Consider the following 26,997-nt stretch of genomic DNA (forward strand, 5'->3'; position numbering starts at 1 on the left):
AAAAAAACTTTTTAAAAAAATTATGCCTGTTGATCATCCATGATCATTCTGCAAGAGACAGAACAGTTAAATTTTTCAGATACCTCAGTTTTCCTCCATTTAAATTTTTTCCCCTCTAAATGTTATAGCAAATTACATCGGGATTATGTCAGCAATCCAGCTGACACAAAGGGCACAAATAGTATAGTTACAAGCCAAGCAACAAAAAGATGCTGGATATAGTAAAGGATTTCCACCTAATCTCCTGAAAGAAACACCAGTGCCAATAACAGCTTATCAATACGTTCTTTTAAGAAAGGCACTAATTCTTACTAAGACGCTATTTGCTAAAGAAAGATGCGTTGTCATGTTCCTATCAACCACTCCTAAAGGTAGGTATCCCATCACATTCCAAAGAGCATTATACAAAGGGTTTAAAAAAAAGCTATTAGTGTATAACAATTTTGTTTCTCATGACATGAACAGAGAAAATTAAACATGGTTTCTGAACAATCATAGATTCATCTCCTAGTTACTGGTCTTGTTCATTTTAGATATTTTCTCCTCAGGAAATTTTCATCTTACTTCCCAGATAATAGTTACAGTATATGTGAGGGATCCCAAATAACAAGAAGTAGGTGAAATGGCAGAACTCTCTCTGAAAAAACTGATTTCAAGACAAAAAGGTATAGAGATTTCTAAGATTATGGCATTACGTGCATGGTTAATATCACTCTAGCTATACCATCAGCATCAAAGAGAATGCTAACTCATCCCAAGTTCCACAAAAATTGCTAGTCCAAACATTTTGCTGACTTTCCCCTTCAAATGCATTGACCATTTGAGAGATACCAAGAATGGGATTAAAAGAACCAATTCGGCATTTAGAGCTGCCTGTATACCAGATCCCTTGGAGGTAACTGGACATTTGACACTTCACTAGCAAGAACCCTGACTTTTATCTTAATTCCAAGCAAGCTAAATGCCTCAAGAGCAAGTCCTTGCAGAGAACAAATCTCTTAAACCTACACTATAATATCCAATCCATAGGCAAACCTGTGACCTGTGGCTGTCATCCTTTCAGAGAAATTTCCTCACCAGATTTCTCAATGTCTTCAGCAATGACAGAGCTTCTAATGCACTGCCTTCACTAGAAAAGCTGGGATACATTCAGAGATGTTTCTGCCTTGAAAATAGCCTATGTTGAACTGTATAGCACAGTCAAACATCAGCACCAGAAATGTTTTATGGCTTTTGCATTATGTCATAAGGTGCTTTAAGAAAATGTTTGTGTTACAAAATCAAAATATCCATTCCACAAGAGCTATGGGGCCCAGATTTTTGATGAATTTGGTTAAGTTAGCTCATCTGAAGTACTTTGAGTCAAAAGGTTTTGTTTTATGGCACTGTTTGGCCTAGTTAAAGGTTATCCAGGCTACAAAAATCTGGATGACCAGTAGATGGAAGGAAAGAGATACACAATACCCTGACTGTTTATTGTCATCCAGCAACTGCCCCAATGTTTGCAGGCCCAATTTTTGTACCCCAGATATGACAACTCTTAATTAGTTCACCAGTTTCTCCTGCCTCACAGGTACCAAGAGAAAAATCAATTGCTAAGATGCAAAGTAGAGGATGTAAATAAATGACTATCGCTGGTCTGGGAACATAGTGCCTTTCACAGTCCCTTACTTTAAACTGTTAAAAAGAAAAAGTTCTACATCAAGAACTATAATCATTTATCTGTTCACAAACTTCCTCAGCTGCGAGCAGTGCAATCCTATACATGTTTACTCAGAAGTAACTTCCACTGCATCCAAGCAGACTTATTGCCTAAAGCAGAACCCAGCAACCTATAATCTAAGGACATCATGCCATGCAGTCTTTTTATGGCCCTCAAGTTTCCTAAAGCTTGTCATGATTGCTGAAAACTGATAGCATCATTTCCCATTTATTGAAATAAGAAAAGATGACACCTGTACAGTAGTGTAAGCCCTAAAACATCTGTTTATTCAGTTTACAGCTGCCTTTCAAATCTAGTACTCTAGTCTGTAACCCTGAACATAACCCTGCTCATTTATGTGAAGTATTCCATTCATTTTGCAGCCTCTTCCCCAGTATTAAGGTGGGCTCCTGGACAACAAAAGATTACCTACACCTGGCCTAATGTGAAGACAACAATAAAGATACAAATGAGAATATGTTAGAAAAACAATGCAAAGCACTAAACCTAACATATGTTTGTTTAAAAATGGTGCACCTACATGGATTGATTCACAGAAACAACTAAGATTAAATATAAATAGGATGAAAGTAAAAAACAAATTAAAAATCCAATATGTGGATGTGCAAGAACATTTCCAATAAAACTCTAGTGAGACTTTGTGAAATATCTTGGAGGATTGCTCTTTGACTAACCAAGCCTATAATAGTAAGGAACTCTCCTCTTAAAAAAAATATGAACTGCAAAATTCTTTCAGAATAATAACTGTCTAATGCCTAATAAATACATAGATTTGAGACAGAGTAGAATCACAGAGGTAAGTATATTAACCAACTGCCACATTTAAATGGTTATGATAAATCCGAAAGCTAAAGAATAAATATTCCTGGGCAAAGGCTCAGTGTTTGTGTAAAATAGAAATGAGCCTCACTGTGTTCCATGGTGTTTATTCCCATAGCAGCCTCTCATCTGTTAACTGAGAAATGGATTATCAGAGCCAATACTTTTAAGTAGAAAAAAACAAGAGCAGAGAAAAACTGCTGCAAGCCGTATAAAATTACATTTTACTTTCAACAAATAATAACACCTTACTTTATTTCTCTCTTTTCCATCTTTAGGAATGACTAAAATGTCCAGTCATATCAGTAAAAATTCAAGGGAGGGAGGCGGCTTTGACAAAGACAACTTAGTCTTCTTTATCAGAAAAATAAACTGCATTGGAACACGTACACTATATATCCTACAGCTTTATTGCTTTTCTCTTCTTTCTTTCCTGTTGTTTCTTCAGCTGTCATTTATCAATTGCTAAAATGGAATCTTAGTTTTGAACAACCTGCTATATCTCAATTTATTTTGACAGCTGTTTTCTCTTCTCAGATTACTTAGATTCCAAAATAATAAAGGACTTCAGCCATTCTGTAACATATAATCAGCACAAACCTTTGCTTAAGAGTTTCATCTTCCTTAAAACAAAGTATGTAAAGGAAAATTCAGCCAGCATATTAAACCAAAGGAGGAAATACTTTGCCTACAACAAAGAAACTGCCTTCATTTTTTTTATCTAATATTGCATATTAACCCAGGAGAAAAAAACATGAAACACTTGATAAATGTTAAAGAATATTACTATTTGAATCCTTTAAAAGAAATTTTTTTTTAAAAGCCATACTATATAGAGCCCCTCTGCCATTTTTCAATTGATTAGAGAAAACCATTTAACACGTGCTTTATAGAAATCTGCTCTTTTTTAAAAAAAATCATACACTTGCAAAAAAAAACTCCAGGTATTAAATAAAAAGTAAACATTCATAATAAAAAAGTAAATTCTTTGGGTGTGAAGAACATGGAGATGAATCAGTTAAAAAGTTACCTAAATTTTTCTTTAAAGACATATTTATACAAAAGCATCGCATCCTGTACAGTGCTGGAGATACATCAATAATTTAATGTGAAAGAAAAAGTGCTAGTTTTCTCCTTCTTCACCTTCTTCCTGTTTTATAACTGGGATACCTAAAATAAATAAATACATACATACATAAATCACAACAATCATTATTGCATTTTCTTTCATTTCATTTCCCTATCACTTCCAATTGTTCAACTTTGTGCTCTTTGTGTGTGTGTGTGCGTGTGTGTGTGAGAGAGAGAGAGAGAAAGAGAGAGAGAGAGAGAGAGAGAGAGAGAGAGAGAGAGAGAGAGACTCATAAGAATATATCACTTTGGTAAAGTTTATTAACAAGAATTTAAAGGAATTCATAGCTAGACTCTGTTTTTCTTAAAATTATTACTGAAAAACTAAATTAAAAATTAGCATAAAAATAGTAAAAACAAATGACTGCCCAACCCACTTCTTCAGTGAATTTACTAATGCATCCACCAATTCTCCCATGATGTTATTTATATCAGCACAAGATAGGCAAGAAAAAGGTAAGTGAGCACCTGTCCACCCTAGACAAGTTCAAATCACCAGGACCAGATGGATTACACCCCAAGGTTCTGAAGGAACCGGCAGACATGATCTCAGAACCACTGAACTAAATCTTTCAAAGATCCTGGAGCACTGAGGAATACCAGAGGACTGGAAAAGAGCTGATGTAGTTCCCATCTTAAAAAAAGGGGGAAAAAATGGATCCAGGAAACTACAGACCTATCAGCCTGACCTCAATACCTGGGAAGATTCTGGAAAAGATAATCAAGCAACAAATCAGCGAACACCTAGAGGCAAACAAAGTCATTACCAAAAGCCAATATGGATTTGTCAAAAACAGATCATGCCAGACAAATCTGATTGCATTCTTTGACCAGGTGACAAAATTAGTGGACCAATTTACTTGGACTTCAGTAAGGCATTTGATAAAGTACACCACAACCTATTACTTGATAAGATAGGAAAATGTGGGTTAGACAGCATCACCACCAGATGGATTCGTAGCTGACTGACAGGCTGTACTCAGTGTGTAGTCCTCACTGGAACTGCATCTACATGGAGGGAAGTGAGTAGTGGGGTGCCCCGGGGCTCTGTTCTGGGCCCAGTGCTTTTCAAAATGTTCATCAATGATGAGGGGTCAGATGGGGAACTCATCAAGTTTGCAGATGACACCAAACTGGCAGGAATAGCCAGCACTCCAGAAGACAGGCTTAAGATACAGAAGGATCTTGACAGACTTGAACATTGGGCACTATCTAACAAAATGAAATTCAATGATGAAAAAAGTAAGGTTCAACATTTAGGAAAGAAAAACCAAACACACAGGTATAGTATAGGTAGTACCTTGCTCAATAGTAGTAACTGTGACAGGGATCTTAGTAGTAACTGTGACAGGGATCTTGGAGTGCTAGTGGACAACCACTTAAATATGAGCCAGCAGTATGCTGCAACTGCCAAAAAAGCCAACACAGTACTAGACTGCATTAAGAGAGGGGTAGAATCAAGATCACATGAAGTGTTAATACCACTTTACAATGCCTTGATAAGGCCACACTTGGAATACTGCATCCAGTTTTGGTCACCACAATGTAAAAAAGATGTTGAAACTCTAGAAAGAGTACAGAGAAGAGCAACAAAGATGATTAGGGGGCTGGAGGCTAAAACATATAAGGAACGGTTGCTAGAATTGGGTATATCTAGTTTAATGAAGAGAAGGACGAGGAGTGACATGATAGCCGTGTTCCAATATCTCAGGGGCTGCCACAGAGAAGAGGGAGTCAAGCTATTCTCCAAAGCACTTGAAGGCAAGACAAGAAACAATGGATGGAATCTAACCAAAGAGAGCAGCAACCTAGAACTAAGGAGAAATTTCCTGCAGTTAGAACAATTACTCAGTGGAACAACCTGCCTCCAGAAGCTGTGAATGCTTCAACACTGGAAGTTTTTAAGAAGAGGCTGGACAGCCATTTGTCCGAAATGGTATAGGGTTTCCTGCCTGAGCAGGGGGTTCGACTAAATGACTTCCAAAGTCCCTTCCAACTTTATTATTATTATTATTATTATTATTATTATTATTATTATTATTATTATTATTATTATTATTATTATTATTATTATACATATGTTCAGATCAAGACTTAAGAATACAGGGAAGAAATTATTCCAAAGCCTAAGATAAAATCACGTTTTAACATTAGTGTCTGATGGGAGGTAGTCTTTATTTCCAACTTGCTTAACATATCCTCTTTCTTCCAACATGTAATGTTTTTAATAGCAACAATTTATTAAATTACAGTATTTTATTTTAAAAACAAATATTTGATAGGAATAAAAATCTACAGATTTTGGTTTATCTCTATTATAGGTCTCTGCTGAATAATTTGGTTGAAAGCAAAAGGTCCAGTAAAAATGTTTATCATAATTTAACTTTCAAAATGAACAATCACAACTGAACTGGACTTTCCTAAGCTTAACTTTTCATATGAACGTTTGGCTCCGTTATTAATGCTATGCTATTCCTCCTCAATTCTCACCATCGAGTTTCTTCAGTTTGGGCACTCGCTTGGTGGCCTCCTCAACCCAGGCGCTCTGTGAATCAGCAGAATATTTCTCTTCCAGTGGATTGCCCACAAACACCAGGTCCTCCAGTAACGGCAACTCTGCCAACCTCACAAACTCTGCTGCATCCATAAAGAGATATAATCAGAAAGAAAGAAAAATATTATGAAGAGGAAAATAAATCCCAACTTCAAAACCAAAAGGCACGGGAGCCTGCAGGAGATAGAGTCCTCACATCATCAGTGGAATTACAGAGCTTATTTTATCTGCCTGATAATATCATGATGTGTGGCTTAACATGGCTTTTACCAAATGCCCATGTCAGAAAGGCAGGGAGATGTTAAGAGAATAATTCACTTACTGCAAATAATGTGAATAATTCATTTAATGTGCAATATTTCACTACCTCTGGTTTGGACTTTTCAGGTTTCTAGTTCTGGTTCTCAAACACAGAAATTATTTTTTTATATAAAATTTTATAAAATTAAGATGTGTGTTCATCAATGAAGTAGCTAACGTGCTAATAAACAATGTTATACTTCAGCGAAATTCTCTGCGTGGCTCCTCACAGATCACCTGTTAACAATTCCTTAAAGCAGATGTGTCTTTCTTCCAGATTACCTGGTACTCTCTAGAGCTGGAAAAGTCATGTTTGGGGTGTGGTGCTGTTGACAGATACCACTTGCACATCCACGGTCACTCCAAAACACACACACACAAATGTTTCAGAGCACGCATGGGAATGCAAGCAGTACTCTTGAAATTCAAAGCACCATACCATCCTAACAGTTACTATCTGCCCATGAAGATGTTTGCCCACCTCATCAGAATTGGAAGCCCAAGGTAATTGATCAGAGGTTGCTAGATCAGCTGCATTTATAACACATGTGTCTCATTATCTAGAATATGGTGTTCCAAGAGTAGACCTGCTAATGTAGATAAATCTGGATAAATCTAGATATTTTTGTTGTAATAATTACCAGGTGAAATTACATATGTGGAGCTGGCTTGGAAGAGTATAGAAAACACAACTTTCACTTAACAACAAATGGAAGTCCATAGCTGTACTTAATGTTGATACATGTGCGTATGGAACACATTGTGCTGCTGATACAATTTCATCTTTCTATTCTGAAGTTTATTTGTTAAGTAATTTTATTTATTTTATTTTTATTTTTAATTCCATTTATATCCCGCCCTTCTCCGAAGACTCAGGGCGGCTTACAATTTATTAATCAAATTTATATAGCCATCCATCTCATGAGAAATGACGCTGGGCAGTATACAGTAGTCAATAGTCAAGTTCACATGATAAGATAACCGCAACACATAATGAGGCAATTTAGTGTAGCAGCTAAAAGCACCAAGGAAGAAGCTGGGAGACTGAGTTCCTTGCCTTAGGCCATGGGTAGGCAACCTCGGCTCTTTTATGACTCATGGACTTCAACTCCCAGAATTCCTGAGCCAGGAGTTGAAGTCCATGAGTCATAAAAGAGCCGAGGTTGCCTACCCCTGCCTTAGGCAAAATACCAGTTGGGTGACCCTCGGGCCTGTTGCTGTGGTTCAGACCTAGGAAGAAGGGAACCACTTCTAAAGATTCTGCCAAGACAACTGCAGAGCCTAATCCAGCCAGTTGCCAGGAGTCAAGACTGATTCAAAGACAGAAACAAAACAAACTATAAAAATAGTAGGCAAATCCATTTTCTGGACAGACTAGCTTCTCAAAATATTAGCTGGGACTAACGAATAAGTTTTAAAACTTCTGTAAAACCTAAGGCCACTTGATTGACCTCAGAGAATTTCAAGTTGTACTTGGACTGCCAGGGATGCACCTGACGTTCTGCCCTTGTTAAGAGATTTTGGAGGAATCCACTGAGGCTTCTAAGCTAACAACGCGCTTTGGTAAAAAGGTGAAGAAATTTGATGAAAATGATATTGAAACAATAGGAAATAATGAGCTGCTGTTTTTGAAAAATCAAAAAATTAGTCTCTAAGTATAAACAAAAAAATAATAATTAGTGTATACTGAGTATTTCAGAGAATGCCTAAAGCAGGTTGGCTGTAACGGCTTCCTTGTTAGAGATGCAATTCAGAAACTAGAATATTCGTCCACATGGTTCAGCTGGGTTTGCCCTATTATTTCCACATTTCTGGCTAAAATCCAAGATAGTTAATGATTTTAAACCAACTCTTATGTGACAAATTCTTCTTGGTTATATTCGCAGTATTTTGAACTAATTAAGATATTAAGAATCATGGAATTTTCACAAGTGGGACAATGGCAAAAAGTATTACACAATACTGAAAAGATAAATATGAACTTGGTACATATTGTTTATCAAATGTCCCCCCCCCGCCTTGGTATACCTTTGAGTCAGTGTTAATTCCTGGCACCTGTCTGGACTAATCCCTAGTTTTCCTGGCAATGTTTTGGAAGTGGTTTGCCCTTGCCTTCTTTCCAGAGTTGAGAATGTGTGACACAGTCTCCTGGTTTCAAGTCTGGTGTCTTCAGCCATTAGCCAAACTTGCTCTCAAACTTCACATCAGTCTTGTTTTAATAAACGAACAAGGTAAAGGATTTCCAAGCAATTTGATCATTTTTTTAAGATTTCAGTTTATAAATCTCATTTTTCTTTCCTTCATTTTAATGTTGTATCATATTGTTCTATGTACACAATTTTCTGTTAATTTATTTGATAAATTGACATTAAAAAAAGTAAAATCAGAACACAGCTAGGTTACTAATGGGAACCAGAAAACAGGGAACAAGCAATGGCAATTTATAAATAGGTATATTATACTTTCTAATCATGGAATACATAGGCACAAGCAAATAGCTAACTAGGTCTTTACAAATTCATCAATAGCAAAGCATGTATGAAATACAAATATACATAAATACCGAGCAAACAACATAATAAAACAATTTCTATTATCATTTCCTCCTTTGGCTAGGTCCATTATTGCACTTTATTTTATTACATATTATCTGTGGATTATGACCTTTCAAAATAAAAACACTGTTGTGGTGCAGTAGGGTAATTGTGAACATATTCCAAGATAATTTATGTTCTAGCATAAGACTTTATTAAATATAACCACAGTAAAATGATCAATATGTTTCAAAGTAGACCTGATGACATTGTCTTACCCCAATCTTTCACCAGATTATTGGACATGTAGAGAATTTTCAGCTTCTTCATCACATGGAGACCTTTCAACTTCTCAACCAAGTTGTATGAGATCCACAATTCCTCTAATGTATCCCCAACTGCTTCCTGAAAGACAATAATGTTCTGAGGAAAATGTTCTATTACCAGCAGAAGCTTTTAAATAGAAAAGCAAAAAATAAAATAAAATTGTATGACTCTTTACTTCCCTGCCAGTGCATAAATTAAGATAAATTTAAAATTAAAAAAAATGATAGCATTGAAAGAAAAAACAAATTCTCATTCCATATATATCCAAGTTGGGGAGGGGGGTCATAAGAGGAATCCACAGATTTCAAAGCCTTCTAGATTACACCAGCCAGGCAAGAGTCATGTCAGGCAACTTCCTTGGGATTTTAGACAAATTTGAGAGTTATGATCTGCTATTAATTTGTTGCAAGAAGTAGCTTAATTTTTATGAGACAGAAGGTATTCTGAATTAGAATTTAGCAGACTGATAGATTGGACGAGAAAGAATCCCGATAATTAATGGTGCTTCAGAGAATTTGAACTTCCCTAAAAATCAGGTTCATAGTGTAAGTGCTTTTGATTTCATTATTTTGGTGCAGACATATATATTTATCATGCATCATTTAACAATTTAGGAGATATACTAACTGTGATCTTGCCTTGATAGATTGTTGCTGCTACTGCTTTCTGGCAATGTGTAGTTGAATTATTGCAATGCATGGAATAAAGATTCCCATATGGCAGCAACGTTAAATGGAACTAGTTGATCAAATGATTGTGTTATCTGCATTAGCTGCCAGTCATAAATGGATCTTAAGCAGTGGTGGGATTCAAATATGTGAACAACCAGTTCTCTGTGTGGATGCCTCTTCCAGAAGTCCATTCTGGGCCTGGGCAACAAAAAATTAGCTACTGGTCCTGCCGAAGTGGTGCGAACCGGCTGAATCCCACCACTCATCTTAAGGTATATTTTGAAACCCTTCTTGAGCAGTTCCACTAAGTGAACTGAGCTGTACGGCTACTTAGTGAGGTGTTGTTGACGACTGTGACTAGCTGTGAAAAACTATTTGTGGAACTCATATATCCTCTTGACATGAGGTAGATATCTTATACTTCTTCATGAATCTGTGGTTCTTCAAGATGTTTTTTTGACTTACACAGTGTTGTTGGTTTTATTCAATATTTGTCCCAACAAACTAATATCCACTACATGCACTGATGCTCTTACTGTTATTATGAGAAGCAACTATCTCATCAAGATTACATACCAGCCCATTCAGATTTTTTATGTTGTTCCTTCCCAATGACAATATCCGCAAGTTTTCTGTAATAGAAACAAACTTATTTTTCTACATTATTAGTTAAGAAATACTATAACCGTCCAGAAGCTTTGAGAATTGGGCAGCATATTTATTAAATAAATAAATACCCAGCACATGATACTTAAGAATAATGTATATCAGTCCAGTTGGTCAAAAAATGTGTGAACATTTAATTCCTGTTGACTATTATCCCTGCAGTTCTCTTGGCAAGATTTTTGGATGTGGTTTGCCTTTGCCTCCTTCCCAGGGCTGAGAGAAAATAACTGGCCCAAGTCACCCAGATGCCTTCGTGTCTTAGGTGGGACTAGAATTTGCACTCTCTCAGTTTCTAGCCTGGTGCCTTATTCACTACACCTAACTGTTAAAAGGAAAAGAGAATCTGGAAAAAGAACAGAGAATAAAAATAGATATTCAGCACCAAACAGGTGCTATTTAGAAATGTCTTGTGGTTGCTTTAACTGTACTTTAGATTTTTGGTAACTGATTCAATCAAAAGCAAGATTTTCAGGCTACTTTAACAATATTTACTAAAAGAGTTGAGAGGTAAGGTTACAGAAATTTCAGCAACTGCATTATAGTACCTAAACGTCAGAGCCCAATTATCTTATATTTCATTAAGAGAGAGTCTTTTTTCACTTTCTTGTTAATGGATTCACTGTGAACCAGAGAGCTGGCTGTTCTTTGTGCAAATAATGGAGGAATTAGCAGATAGTTGAGTTTTCCAAAACATTTCCTGAATCTTTCCCATGCTCTGAACATATTATCATACAAAGAGCCATAAGCTCGTCATGTAATAAGCCAAAATAATCAAATTCCTCATTAACATACTGAATTGTGCATTTGTGGATTCATCACACAGCTAAAGGCTGCAGATGACAAACATCCCAAGAGGTTAAAACAACTGAAGGAAATATTTTTTTAAAAAACAATCAATTCATTTTAAGTAGAAAAACCTATACTGAATATCTTGAAACACACTCCAAGTCTTTTTTTCAACAATGCCACAAGCCTATTTCAAATGATGCAAAAGGTTATCAGTGCAAAAGGCTATCATTCAATCAGTAGTCAAATAAAATCAATCAATATACCGTAATATTGTACTGCTTAGATTGTTTTCAAATAAAGCTTGATTTTAAAATTAACTGTAATTGGCTACACAGTAAGACAGATTAATAAGAATAGTTATTACTATCAGGCTAAATCAATCCACAGCAGGAGAAAAATCTGTTCATTAAGAATTATGGGAACAATATTTTTTAATTTATTTATCCAATTTATATCCCAACTTTCTATTCAACTGAATATTTAAGATCTCTGTTTTCATAGTATATTAAAAAAGGAAACATCTTTTTCTTTGTAGTATAAGATACATACAATAAGTTATTTTCTACAAATAGAATGAGGAACAAAATTGATAAAATAGCATAAGCAAGTGTGACATATACAAACTCCATTTCTAGAATCATGGTTTACCGAAGTTTGAGAAAGGAGAAATAGTTAAAATGCAATATGTTCATTGTTACTTACTTAGCCCATTCAAGTTGGCAATTTTTTCAATGCAGTTTGTAGATAAAGACAATTTTCTTGAAACAAAGAAAAAAGAGGATTTTATATTAATTGTAATTCAGTAATAATTGAAGATTTGTAAACACTTTGTGACAACTATTATTGGTGGAAGATAGGAACACAGCTCAGGTTTTAATATGATTCATTCAAATCATGATGTGGCACTATATCAATAAAGCCAGGTGAACATGATAATATTGTTCAAAACAGTAATGTTGAACAAAATGTTTAATGTTGAAATTGAGAAACTGGAGGGGCGATGTGCGGGGAAATGATGGTGATCATGTGGCAAAACATACCTATGGAAATCTCTCCACCCTGAGAGGGGAAAGGGGGGGGGGGGGAAATCAACTATTTCTGTAGGCAATCTCTCCTGTACCAGACTAGTTCTTCCCCTCTTGAAGAATGAAGAAATTGGAGAGGAAAGGATTCCAAGAGAGTAAGAATAGCCACAACAAGGAATTCTCTGGGCTGTTCTGCATACTGCATTTGCAATTGCCAACACCAGTGCATTAAATTTATTTGCTGCCTCAAGGAACTCCATGAGATAAGTGGCAAATAAATTTAACAAATAACATAATAAAATTGCTTTCAATGTGTATTTTGTGTACTTGCTTACTCTCTTGTAATCCCTTCCTCTTCAATGAATTTAAATACGAACATTAATTCCGTTCTTGTTAATTATTCCAGTTGGAGCTAGCATTCCAAAAGGCAAAGGAATGGTTAAAAGGCAAGCAAAACTGAAGGCATTCAACTATTTAGTTCTGTCAGTTTCAAGCTGAATATAGAGCATTGCCCAATGAGCTGGAACAGGAAAGTACAGCCCCAGTCATGTGATTTCCCACTTAGTGACTCTTTCACTTAACAATAGAGTTGCTTAGTGATGGAGTTGCCAATCCCAAAAGTCACTAAAAGTACTGACTACCTGTACTGTTGAAAGCACGAACCCAATACATTTATTTTAGTATTCAGCACCTACTCGCAGTTAACAAGAGTGGAAAGAGAAGCATCCATCTTTTCTATAGGGGGAATCTGAGCATAGAGTTTCACTTCCTTGGCTTCCGATGGCTTCTGACCAGTTTTTTCTTCCTGAAGTAAAAAACACACAATAAAAACAACAGCTTCCTCAAAATTTAGAGAATAATCATTCTAGTCTACTCAGAGAAAAAGAAATGAACTCCTTTTAAACAGATATGCTATCACCTTCTCAATCACTGAGTGTGATTGTTAGGGGTTTTTTTAGGCTGGAGTGAACTTTGGTATGGAATGGTAACTGTGGGGTACTTCAGGTCAGAATTAAACTGCTGTTAGTAAAAGGGAGGATGACTAGGACTTGCAACTAGAGTGAACTCAATACTAGCACTATTCAAGGGCAGGGAGGGTGACAGCAGTAAGGAAATTGGCTATTAATGGTAGGATAGCTCTTCCTATGGTATTGTGCGCTATTACCTCTTAAAAGCTCTTCCCTCACACATGCTGAAGTAAAAGTGGACTGAATTTGTACCCACTTAATCCACTTTCTCTTAGGAGTTGAAGATAAAAAGGAAGGTGGTGGTATGGAGGTGACCTAAAGGAACCAGTGGAGTAATGGGTCCAGTGAGCATACTGGGTCCAAGAGCCTTGGTGGAGCAGTGGGCTAATGCCTCCTTAAGTAACACCAGCTGCCTGCAATTAGTGCAGGTTCGCATCCCACCAGGCTCAAGGTTGACTCAGCCTTCCATCCTTCCGAGGTTGGTAAAATGAGGACCCAGATTGTTGGGGGCAATTAAGCTGACTTTGTAATAATGCCGCTTGGGGTGTGTGTGAAAGCCCTAATAAGCAGGCATATACATAGAAAGAAGGCTACTGCTAAACTTGTAAGCCGCTCTGAGTCTTCGGAGAAGGGCGGGATATAAATGGAATTTTTTTAAAAAAGGTAGGCTAGCAGGGTAGTCTCCAAATTTGAGCTTGAAGAGCCATGGAATTATTACCCACACCATTGTAAAACACAGACAAATAGAGAAGTCACCAATTGTCTTTTAAGCTTTGGAATGCTGTAGCACCTGACCTGACCAGAACATTGAAACAATAAAGTTTTGTCCTGAACACAATATACAACAATCAGTTTTGAGTTTTCATTTGCTCATATGCCACCAACATGGAATATTCCAATAGATTTTTTTTGGGGGGGGGGGCTGCTTTGTTCTTAGCTGGATACAGAATACATTTCCTGTTTTCTCTTACTTGTACCAAACACACATTCCTAACCCCCATTTTTCAGAATTCTATCTCTGAGCAATTAACCAAATCACATTTACTTATGGTTCCCAATATTTCTACTTTTCCTTATTACTCTATACAACTTCAGTTTCACTAAGGTTCTCTGCAGCCCAATAATCAAAGCACTTTACTGCTTCTCTTCCCACTTTGTTAATAAAGCCTTCCCAAACGTCTCTACCATTAGCTGTTTATCCACTACATTTGTTCCCTTTACTATGTATTAACAAATCTTGATTTTTATGAGTTCTTGACATGGCTTTTAATATATATTCCTCATACAATGATTATGGAATGTCTATAAGAAGCATTTTTCAGCTTATAGTCAGTGTTATATAATTATTAAATGTACAAATGTACATTTGTAGTTCAACTACTAGATAAGCTAAAAAGTTTGATTACACAGCTTTTCTGGGTTCCTTGAAAACAACTGTTTTGCATGAACTAAAAAAATCACTTTTCTTGATAAAGAAAATCCATCTAATTAAGAACACACAATATATTTTCTACTTACCCATTTGGCTAAAGCTTCCTTGATAGTTGTTGCTTTTGCCTAATAAAAAAACCCCAACAACATATAAATAAAATGTAATAGATTTATGTAACCCGCTAATTGTCTGGCTTTATCATTTGTTTCCTTGCCTGTTAAGATTTATATCATGCTTTTCCTCTAGGAGCTCATGAAGTCATACAAAGCACTCTCTATTCCATTTTCCCCCACAAAACAATCCTATGATTGAACTAAGTTGGGCTGAGAATGACTGGCTGTCAGCCAATGAGCTCTGTGGCAGAGGGTGGACCTGAACATTGACCTCTTCAGTCCCAGTCCAATGCCTTCACCACTGTACCACACTGACATTAATTAAATTAAGTCTTGATCAAGGAGGGGATCAGTTTAATGAGTATTTACTATGTTATTCTGGTCCTAGGTTAAATGTCCTATGCGCTTCATCTATACAATAGAATCAATGAAAAATTTTTAAAAGAAGAAAAACCTGTTCATTTTAGCTTAGGTGAACTAGAGAGATTAGAACTGGCAGAAGATTTTCTACTTTACTTTCCAATCTTACAGTATCTAATGAATATGGGACCTTTTTGAGCCGTCATTGCTCTTTTCAAACAATTCAAGAGCCGCAAGTACAGAAAAGAGCGGGGCCTGAGGAAAAGTGGGTAGAGACTGGGAAGAACTGAACAAGTTACTTGCTACGGGTATAATTTATAGTGGTATACTTATTGATTCTACTGTTATTACCAATTTCACTCAGCCTCACATCACTTATTTTTTTATTGTTTGTATGAATGCACTTATTACAATAAAATCTGTCAACGGTTAATGTTATCCACTTAACAAACTCAGCAGTTGCTCCTTAAATTTCTCTCTTTCTCTCTCTCCTTCCCCCTCCCCCCATCCTTCTGAGCAGCAAAAACTCTGTGAACCTCTGCTATAATAGACAGCACCATGGACTACAATCAAAAAGGGCACTGCTGGGGCTCCAGGTAATAAAAGAAAAAGCAGCTGCAGTAAACTATAAGCCTATATGGGTACTGGCAGAATATTCATGACACCAAAAAAAATATCATAACATTCAAAGAGCCCATTAAGTATGATATCTCAGCTCAGGAATCTAAATAAATATATATACAACATAGGCTGTCTAATTTCTGTTTGAACATAATCAAGAAGTGGGAGCTGATTACTGCTTTGGTAATTGGGTACTTTGGTAATTGAGATATTTGAAATTTTATTATAGTCCCCCCTCACTCTTCTTTTTTCAAGGTTAAAGGAACCCAGCTCCTTTAATCTCTCTTCATAGGATTTAGTTTCTCATTCTGTGATAATCTCTGTTGCCCTTCTGTTAATATTCCAGGTCTCTATAACCTTAAGTATGGTGCCCAGTATGGGTACATTCCATAATTTTGCTGCATTTATTAAGCCATTTCTGTCTTTCTGTATTTTTTCAAACTCCCTGAGTTTCTCACTCCTTGAGCAGTTCTGTAGAAATAATGAAAGATATGAATTATATGATTCAATGTGTTTTTTGATTTTCCGTTGGATGGTATCAGAGGACCTATTAGAGCAACAGTTTAATAATTTAGTTTCTTTCTATACTTCATGAGTCTTTATCTGAAATTCTTCCTCTAGGATTTTTATCTCTAATCTTATTTTTGACAAGAAATACATATTAGCATGTAACAATCCTACTGATAGAAAAGGTCAGTCCAACTTCATGTTCAGAATAATCTATACAAAATTAAAATTGTAGCACTGCTGTTTCTTACATTTAAACCATTCAAAATTAGTTGAAGCAACTGTTTATTTTATGGGGTTCATCTGACAGTGCTATATTTTTATATGGAAAATTGTGATTCAATTTCATAAAAACACTAAGTACTACAGGATAAGACTATATGGTTCACAGATATTGAGGAATAAAAATGACATGTTTTCAGTAAGACATGAATAAAACTACCTATGAATTATTGATATGACAGCTATAGTCAGTGACTTTATTCTTGCTGCTTTTATTCATTGAAAGGATAACATTATGTACATGAGATGCAAACCTTCACTCTTTACATTTAAATGTTGCTACTTTTCTATTCTCCCTAAAGAAAACTTCTGTGAAAGAAAAAAAAAACACTGCATAATTCTGCATAGAAGCTGTGGTAGCACAATATATACTTCCTTTGTGAAGAATTTATAAGTAGCTATGCAAAAAGTAAAAGGAATTGAGGACAGATTAAATGATTTGTAACACAAAATATTTTAGCAACTTTACATTCAGTTAAGATGCTTTTCTCTACTCAGGCTAGAGTGACAATTCTTAACAGCTAATGAAACAACTTCATTCTATGAAGTGTCACTCATTTATAATAGATAATCTGTAGCTTTAAAAGAGCTTACTGAGATTTTTAAAGTGCAAGATGAAAAGGCTTCTCTACCTCCGTCTAGTTTTACATGTAGCTTCAGGTATTATACTGTCGCAATCAAAACCTATGTTATTCCCTCTTAAGAAGAAAAAGAAATAGTAACATATATATGAAAAGAAAGAATATCTGGTCAATCTAAGTATGAAATATTGAATGAACCCTAATCATAAGCCAGAAAAACAGTATTTAAATTTATCATGTAGATACGTATTATGTATGGTTTGGAAAATTTCAAACTCTTTAATGTAAATTCTCTGTCATTATTTTAAAATTTTTATTTACCATTCTATTGAAGGTGACTTCTGATATTCAGACAACCCTTACAATTTACATTAATTTTGGAGATCACTCTTCAAATGAGCACCTTTCCTAGGGGAAAAAAGTAAGGTTATATTAGCCTTCAACCATCACAAAGACCTCCCAAATAAAGACAAAAGTAAAATTGCCGGTTTTTAACATTCTTGAATCTCTTATCTTTTCAATCAGAACTCAGAAATTAATTACCTACAGCTTTGTGCAAAAGATAAACATTTTCAATCCAAAAATTCTGAGCCCAGAATTTTTTCAAACAGAAATGAAATTCAAAGCCCTTTCACATAACAATTTATTCCTAATGCTCAAATTTCCTTCTTTATAGTTGTATTATGAGGAAATTTTTGCTTAACAAGCAATAGGTCAAAATCCTTGTTGCAGATGTCTGCGAGTAAACCAAATGTGCCTTCTGCTTATTACCGTCCTATTACACTAATTGTAACATACTAGCTGGGATTCCATAAAAGTAGTCTTATTTGGATTTTTTGTTCCAGAATTCTTAAGAGTCAGCAGACCCCTTGAATAGAAGGCTGAAGTGCCAGGTAGCAATCAGCAAATCTTCTTCCACTTTCCATCAGCAGAGGGTTCTAAGGGGAATTTGTTGTTGCCGATGCAATAATGCACAACTCTCGAGGTGCCTGGCTTTTTTTTTTTTTACTAACTTCACTAAAAAAAGTGAAATTAGTAAAAAAAAAAAAGCCAGGCACCTCAAGAGGTGTGCGTTGTTCCATCAGCAACAACCAATTCCCCTTAGAACCCTCTGCTGATGGAAAGTGATGGAAAGTAAAATAAAGAACTGTGAGAACGGAAAACTGTAAACCAAGAGAGGGGAACCGAACCTTTTTAAAGCTTCAGTTCCCCTCTCTTTGTTTAGAGTTTTCAGTTCTCAGAGTTTTCTATTTTTTGCTCTTTGAAGGGAGATCAGAGGAAGTGGGTACTATCTAATCCAGCGTTTCCCAACCTTAGGAACTTGAAGATGCGTGGACTTCAACTCCCAGAATTCCCCAGCCAGCTATGCTGGCTGGGGAATTCTGGGAGTTGTAGTCCACGCATCTTCAAGTTCCTAAGGTTGGGAAACGCTGATCTAATCAAACAACGTATACTTAGGAGTCTCTAACACACCAACCTGCCTCTCTTTGTAATCCCTCGCACAATTCTCCAGACTAAATCATTACAATGCTGCAGTTAGTAGATGAAAAGGGAAGATTGCAGGGATGAAAGGGAGATTTTGAGACTTGCAACTCACATGGCTGGTGGCGGTCATTTGCTCCTCTACCGTACCCCTTGTGTGAGAGAAGACTGCATGCGCTGCTGGAACTTCTTCCCTAAAACTTGTAAAAGCTCTCACAGTCTCCCGTGGATCCAGTACCTTCCCCCTCCACAAGCGTGGTTTCCCACAGGCCTCTTCGGCCTCTCATTCCCCCAAAGGCTCTCCTCTCCCCAGCAATGTCTGAAACCTGTTGCTCCAGCGACCCTGCCTTTCCTCCAAAGCTCCCTCTCTCTTGCCAGAATATTCCCCGTTGCTGTTGTTGCTCCCTTCTCTCCACAAGCCATCGCCACCATTTATACTGTTGCCCTACTACAGGGGTAGGCGACCTCGGCTCTTTTATGACTCATGGACTTCAACTCCCAGAATTCCTGAGGCAGCTACGCTGCCTCAGGAATTCTGGGAGTTGAAGTCCATGAGTCATAAAAGAGCCGAGGTTGCCTACCCCTGCCCTACTACGACTAACAGCCAGCCGGCCAACTAACGCCCCTCCCCCCCAACTCCCCTTCCCAAAGGAGCACCCCTCCCTCCGCCTCATCTTCACCCGGGCCTCTCTTTTTCTTCTTCTTCTTTCCTCGGTAGCCCTCGAAGGAACTCACCATTGTTAGGATTCCAGTTGCTACCGTCTCTAGCCCTGGTTGCTATGGCGAGCGAAACCCACGCGCATGCTCACATGAAAGCTGGGAAAAAAAAGGGGGGACAGACACGTGAGCAAAAGCAAAATCAACAACCGGATCATAGAGATCCCTCTGAAAACAGAGGGGACTTTTCATTCTGGAAGTCTCCCCCTAGAGGCCGGGAGGGGTGAAAAAAAGGTCAGATTGCTAAACCGAGCGTGGATTTCCGTGGTTTCGTTTCTCAGCAGGGGAAGATGGGGGCGCCGTGCGTCCTATGCAAGCGGAATTTGAGGCATTGAACCGCGCCGACCGTAGCAGTTCAGTTTAGCTCTTTTCGAAAATTGGAAAAAATAAATGCACGATCGTATTTGTGTGCATGCGTGTATGGATGGGAAGCCCTAAATAAGCAATAGCAGAATGTGACTGTCCTTAGCGCAGCGTTTTCCAACCTTAGGAACTTGAAGATGCGTGGACTTCAACTCCCAGAATTCCCCAGGAGTTGAAGTCCACGCATCTTCAAGTTCCTAAGGTTGGGAAACGCTGCCTTAGCGCAGGAATCTTCAAACTTGGCCCTTTTATGACTTGTGGACTTCAACTCCCAGAATTCCTCAGCCAGCATGCCTGGCTGAGGAATTCTGGGAGTTGAAGTCTACAAGTCATAAAAGGGCCAAGTTTGAAGACCCCTGCCTTAGCGGGTAGACGATCTTCTCGTGACTGTCCTTATCAAGGGCAGAAAGGATAAAAATTGTCGCTCATCGAGACATGCCATGGTTGGGCTTTAAAAATCCGGAGTTGTTCTTTGATGACACGATCATCCGGATGTTTATACTCCAGGCATGACCTCCTTGGTTCAACTGAAGAATTTCACCTGTTTTCATATTGGATTTCCATTTTCTCGTCAGTGGTCAGAGTAACATCTGTTTACAGAGGGGTGAAATCCAGTGCTTTTTAGTGATCCGAAGCTGTTGCACATTTCCCCAAATGTGAAAGCAAAGATCGTGTTTTTTTTCCAACAACCAAGCGTTTGAACGTAAATATGAAGTATTTCACCTGATTTGCAAAAAATGCCAAATAAACATTTCCTGGCTAAAAATACATTCCAGAGCAGAAATTGTATTGGGCTCTTCCAGCTGCAAGGAAAAACAGAACTGTGTTGGGACCTTAGCATTTATGACAAAACATTTCTGAACCAGTTAACCAGGTGCATTAATAAGTATCAGATACATCATGTGATGTATACACATGGTAAAATGGAGAACCAAGTTACAATTAAATTAACACTGAAGGCTCTTAAACAAGTTCTTTCGGGAGGACCTAGGATACAGTCATTTGTCATCCTGTTAACTTGATACTGGGATTTTTTTTGTTCTTGCTGTTTCCTGATACAGTAAGAAATACTTTTAATACTTTCTTCTAGTTATTTCATTGTTTTAATATGCTGCGTGCTGAACAAATACTACTGAATTTCAGTAAATCACAATTTTGTTCAATTTCCAAAACCCTGAACTGGGATAAAATATTGTATCTACTTGTTTGAACTCACCAATGTCTTTGCCATCATTAACTATTGTGTGGATGGTTTTGTTTTCTGAGCTTGGATATGAGTTGGGGATAAGACATGTTGTTACATATAATTTGTTCCTGGTGACACTGTTATTGTACCCCTTTCAACTTTGGAAGAATTGCTGGTTTAATTTTAGAAGATGTGTTTTTTCCCCAGTAGGAAAGCAAGTACATTTGTGCATTAAGTTACTGAACTTAGGTGTAATTGTACAAAGTACTAGAGAAGCTGTGAACCATCAGGTTATTGTTTCAGTGATATTTTCTTACCAGATTCCTCAATATCTTCAACAATGGCAGAGTTTATAATGTACTGCCTTTATCAGAAAAATTATTAAAAATTCAGGGAGATATTCAGAGATGTATCTGCTTTAAAAGTAGCTCATGTTGTGTATAGCACAAACATAAGGAATTGGTCATATTTTACAGAATTTGTCCAATTTCATTTCCACTGGAGTCATAGGTTCTGGATTTTGGATGCATTCTGTAAATTAGCTCACTTGAAGTTCAAAATGTTAGAACAATGCACAGTTTTGTTCAGGTAATGGTACACACAAGAGAAGTTTACTAATATATAGTGTTTGAGAAATTGCAATAAAATGTACTTTAAGGCAGGGCTTTTCAACCTTTTCACCCACTGTACCACTTTTAGGATATGGCAACATCCGAGTACCACCAGTCGCCTTGCAAGGAGTCAAAAACTTGCTGACCATAAAAAAAAAGGAAAAAAGTGATGAAGTACAGGTAGTCCTCAACTTACAACAGTTCGCTTAGTGACTGTTCGAAGTTACAATGGCACTGAAAAAAGGGCCCCCAAGCCACAGCCGAGCAAGACACCTGCTTGCCCACCCGGTGGCGCTCTTCCTCCTGTCCAAGGTTTTTATTCCCCTCCCCTCTGCTGGGTGGTTGCAGCAGGTTTTGGTCTTGGGACACTGTGACCGTCATAAATATGAATCAGTTGCCAAGCATCTGAATGTAAATCACAAGACCCTGGAGATGCTGCAATCAGTGCTTCTTCCGGGATCAGCAGAAGCACTGGGATTAGCGCCGAACTCCAGCTGGAGCCTGGTGCTGATCCTGGTGCTTCTGCTGAGCCTTGACAACCCTGCAGCTACAGCCGTCTCTCGCTCAGGGTTGTGCAGTGCTGCCACGGGTTCAGCTCATTCCCCTCCGCCACTACCACTTTTCTAGGATGGTCGCGTACCACCTGCCAGGTGCCAATGTACCACAGGTGGTACCCGTACCACTGGTTGAAAAGCCCTGCTTTAAGGAATATAGCTTCAGTAATACTTCATACTAAACATTAAATGTTTGACAATTTATTCTTAAAGCCATTATAAATGTCAATTTAGATGGTACCAATATGCACAGCAGTTACAATATAGTTTTTGTCACTATAGTGATTTGTGATAAGAGCATCCTATAGTGAACACGCTATAAAAACTGACATGCTCTAAACATTTTAATGGGATAGTTCTTATATTTTGGAAGTACATTTTAGTTAAAATTGCAAATTCCAGTCTTAATAAAATTTGAAACTGTACTATGCTTTCTATTATTTCATTGTTTTAAAAAATCTGATTCCAACTAAAGATTTTGGCAGTTTTGGCAAGATTGATTTTGGCTAGATTCACACATAAGCTATATCTTAGTGTGTTATGAAAACAGGTATCTGTGTTATAAAAGCCAGTATAATTTGATTACCTGCTAAAGAAAACTTGCCATCTTTCATATTAAATTGGCTAATGCACTTTGCAGGTGACTTTATGTATCATTATAAATCATAATACCCACTTCTCATTTAAGTGTTCTCTATTCAAGTAACAATACAGTACTTGCTATGTGTGCTGGTTATATTCCAAAGCATAAAATTGCCAGAAGACAGAAAATAGTTATATTTTGGATATGTGATTTCAAAATGGCAGAAGCTGTACTTGGTGCAGCTGGCTATGTATAATTTGTTGCAGTGCATTAGAAGTTAACTGATATTTCTAACACTATAAACAAAGCCATTCTTCATTCCAGTACTCTAGATTATATTTCTAAAAATATACTTTCGGCCACTCCATCTATACTGTTCATAATATAACCCAAGGCATATATTTCATGTGTTATCATTGCCCATCCTTCTTGCTCAGTCCCTGACTATTTCTTTGTCTTCTTTGGAACTTATTTTTCTCAATTTGCTTCAGTGTTCAACCACCCGCCTGCTCGTTTGATCTCAAGTGCAAATTCAGGAACTCAAGAATCTTCCCCCAAGAATCTTCCTGGGCGTGGGCATGAGCTTTGTTCTCTCCACCGCTCAGAATAGGCACCCCTAGAACGCGGTCTAAAGCTACCAGGCAAACTGGAAAAAAAGATGGATTAATTCGATGGCCTGCTCCAGGGTAACTCAAGAGTTTAAAATTGGCCTTTTTGTGCTGGTGTAGGCATGTAGTAGCTATTTCAGCATACAAGGAGCTCTTCCAATTGTGATCATCCTCTCCGACCACAAAAAGGAAATGGCCTTCTGCCTTTTCAATGGGGATCCGGGACTGTGAATTGGCTGGATTCCTTGGGTCATCCAAAGCTTCGTAAATATCAAATATTCCATTGTCCAAAATCTTGATCCTGCTCATATTAAAGCAAAGCCCAGGCAGGGTCTGTTTTCCATAATGAAGGGCAGCGGCAGTGATGGAGCTGCAGCCAGAAATGCAGACAGCAGCCACCACTTCTGGAAGGAAGGTCATCATTGACAAAGCCAGTTCTCCTCCTTTCCCAGTTCCAATAACACCAATTCCTGGTTTTTTAACCTTCATGAATGAAACAGCATGGGTTAAATTATGGAACAGAATTAAAAAGAATACAGTATTTTATTAACTCTTTTCAAAAAGATATTTATTCTATAAATTATGTTAAGTGCCATTGAACATCTCAGGCTAATTTGTTAAAAATACTAGGTAATAAAGAAACCTCAATGAGTAAAAGGTTAGTATATTTAAAATAGGACTGTATAAAGTATCTCTTTTTCAAAATAAAAATTAAAAATATAAAATATATAAATATATAAATTTATATATAAATATATTTATAAAAAATAAAAAATTAAAAGGACGAGGGGGGACATGATAGGAGTGTTCCAATATCTCAGGGGCTGCCACAAAGAGGAGGGACTCAAGCTATTCTCCAAAGCGCCCAAAGGCAGGACAAGAAGCAATGGATGGAAACTAATCAAGGAGAGAAGCAACTTAGAACTAAGGAGAAACTTCCTGACAGTTAAAACAATTAACCAGTGGAACAACCTGCCTCCAGAAGCTGTGAATGCTTCAACACTGGAAGTTTTTAAGAAGAGACTGGACAGCCATTTGTCCGAAATGGTATAGGGTTTCCTGCCTGAGCAGGGGGTTGGACTAGATGACCTCTAAGGTCCCTTCCAACTTTCTATTATTATTATTATTATTATTATTATTATTATTATTATTATTATTATTATTATTATTATTATTATCTGCTCCCTCAAAAGTTGTTTTCCTATTTTGTATTGCAAACTGCTTTGAGACTGATAGATTCCTATATATTATTGTTAAGGCTAACCTACACAAATTCTCTTCAAAATATTCTGAATGAAAATTTATGAGCAAAAGTATAAGGAAATTAGGGTTGTTCTCCTCTACCCTACTCTAGTACTTTGTTCAGAAAATGGGTATCTTTGTGTGTGATTAAATTTTTGTAATATGCTGTGATTATTAGATATGTTTCCATAGTTTTCTTGGAAACAATTCAGATTTTACAAAGACTATAAAAAATTCATATTTTAAATGAATATCTTCTATCATGGAAAACATGATCACTGAGAACCAAATCAGTACATGAAATCCTATTTTGGACTGGCATACCTATTTGTTTAGTATCACAGTTATGCATACTTTTATACACAAAATATTAATACAGTAGATTTTATAAACTTAAAGAAGTTTACATCCAAAATTCTCTCAGTAATTTTATAGCCTCTGACTTTTTTCACTTCCTGTAAAGATTTCCCACTCACTCTTTTTAGGCACATAAAAATACCTGGCTATACAAGCACTGTCCTGCCCATCTAGCAATTTGAAAGCATGCAAATACAAGTAGATAAATAGGTACCAGTTTGGCGGGAAGGTAACAGCATTCCGTGTGCCTCAGCATGTAATCACATGACCACAGAAATGGCTTTGGACAACAATGGATCCCTCGGCTAAGAAAAGGAGATACCACCTCCTAGAGTCGGACATGACTGGACAGGGGAAACCTTTACCTTTTTACCTTTATACAAGCACTAATCACTTTGTTATTACTATGTGGGCGCTTGATCATAACACCTAACACAGTGATGTATATTTCCTGGCAAAAGAAGAGATTGATATTTGTGTAGGTTTTCCCTAGTTTCCTCATAATTTTTTTATTCAGAATCCATTGGAAAAAATTGTTTATGTTGTCTTGGTGCAAATTGTATTACAGACCGAGAAGTTTTGTTCACATCACTCACCTTCGGATGGCGCAACAAAAACCTTGCTGCCTCTTCAAAATATTCAAGATGGAAATCATCCATGACTTTTGGGAGATCCTCAAAATTAAAATATGGCAAGGAAAGAGCTGCAAAGCCATGGGTTGCCAGAAGGCTGGATCGGAATTCGATTAACCCACCTTCGTCACCAAACATGTCTATCACACCTGGAAATGGGCCGTTCCCTAGTATAGGAGTAGATATTGATCAATTTTGTTGGGCCTGGACATTATTAGCAGGATTTTTTAAATTGTTTTTTTATATTGAAATCCCTTTAACAAGCTCATTTTAAAAGTATATATCTATCTCTATATCTATCTATCTATCTATCTATCTATCTATCTATCTATCTATCTATCTATCTATCATCTATGTATCTAGGGTTGATGGGCAAAGCTCAGATATATATCTATAACTATATATCTATATAGATATATATTGATATATATATTGATATATATTTATATATTGCATCTTGCCACAAATGTCCCATTGCTTATTCCCATTTGATTGCCTCGACTGAGACTGCAAAAGCCCAGAATCAGTTGTCAAGCCTGGAGAAAATGCCTAACTTAGGAGAGCCTGAAATCCCTACCATACGAAGGTTCTCTACTCACCTGGCGGAAGGAACAAGCTGCCTCTGATCGCCCCTTCCTTCAACCTAATCCTTCTCACGCCAGGAAGAGTGAACCACCTTTCCACGCTCGTTTGAGCAAGCACCTGTCCGGGGATGGCCCCAGGCTGACTATATTCCTGATGTACCGTGATCTGCACTTTCACGGGACTCTCCACGTCCTCGGGCTCCAGCCTTTGGTAAGGCTTCTCTATGGTAGCGGGGGAGAGACTCCAAAACAGCCCCATGGGCTCAACTCCGACATAGTCCCCTCCCCTAGAAACATCTTTGGACAGGTCTATTCCTCCATGCCGGTCCGCTTGGTAATGTGCGCAGGCGTCGAAGAGGCTGCCCTGCCCGTTCACTACTAGCGCCCGGAGCGTCACTCCCTGCAAAGGCGCCAGTCCTTCGATTGTCATTTTCGCGGGCTGATCGGCCAAGCCTACAGCAGGAGTGACTGACATCGTTACCCGTCCTCTTCGGCCGTAGCTTTTGGGAAAGATCTTCTTCAACGGGTGGCCAGGCCCACGCAAGAATACCAAGCGGAAGCCCCACGCTCTGCCCATGACTCTTTGCCACATGATGGGCTTCCCGAGGAAGTCCGAACTCCTTGCACGACTCGCTGAGCGTCGGAACTAGAAGCAAAGAAGCCCGGTACGCTTCT

At 37.5% G+C, this 26,997-nt stretch overlaps 1 protein-coding gene across 5 annotated transcripts; it reads right to left on the bottom strand.

Moving 5' to 3' along the window:
* Positions 1–26,997, bottom strand: DNAL1 (dynein axonemal light chain 1). Of its 5 annotated transcripts, none has more exons than XM_083348225.1 (10): positions 26,338–26,997; positions 25,703–25,905; positions 23,538–23,990; positions 15,026–15,064; positions 13,235–13,344; positions 12,217–12,272; positions 10,636–10,691; positions 9,340–9,466; positions 6,164–6,310; positions 1–3,712 (listed from the first exon to the last, which is right to left on the bottom strand). In XM_083348225.1, the coding sequence occupies exons 1-10, from the start codon at positions 26,912–26,914 to the stop codon at positions 3,666–3,668; spliced, it is 1,815 nt and encodes a 604-aa protein (XP_083204351.1). In that variant the 5' UTR covers positions 26,915–26,997; the 3' UTR covers positions 1–3,665. The 5 variants fall into 5 exon arrangements, with proteins under 5 accessions (XP_083204351.1, XP_083204349.1, XP_083204347.1 ...); XM_083348223.1 differs by lacking the exons at positions 23,538–23,990; positions 25,703–25,905; positions 26,338–26,997 and adding exons at positions 17,725–17,811; positions 19,001–19,079; positions 19,621–19,637; XM_083348221.1 differs by lacking the exons at positions 23,538–23,990; positions 25,703–25,905; positions 26,338–26,997 and adding exons at positions 17,725–17,811; positions 19,621–19,693.

This window comes from Vipera ursinii, assembly GCF_947247035.1.
Source record: "Vipera ursinii genome assembly, chromosome: 1".
NCBI lineage: Eukaryota > Metazoa > Chordata > Lepidosauria > Squamata > Viperidae > Vipera > Vipera ursinii.

Bases quoted from the DNA above. Each gene is read 5' to 3' on its own strand.
- DNAL1 (XM_083348225.1), bottom strand. From the start codon at position 26,914: ATGTGGCAAAGAGTCATGGGCAGAGCGTGGGGCTTCCGCTTGGTATTC. The intron at 15,065-23,537 runs GTAGCTTTAGAC...TTTTTTTATTAG, and splicing joins CTTTTTTTCCAGTTTGCCTG to GCAAAAGCAACAACTATCAA. The intron at 12,273-13,234 runs GTAGGTGCTGAA...CTTTGTTTCAAG, and splicing joins TCCACTCTTGTTAACTGCGA to AAAATTGTCTTTATCTACAA.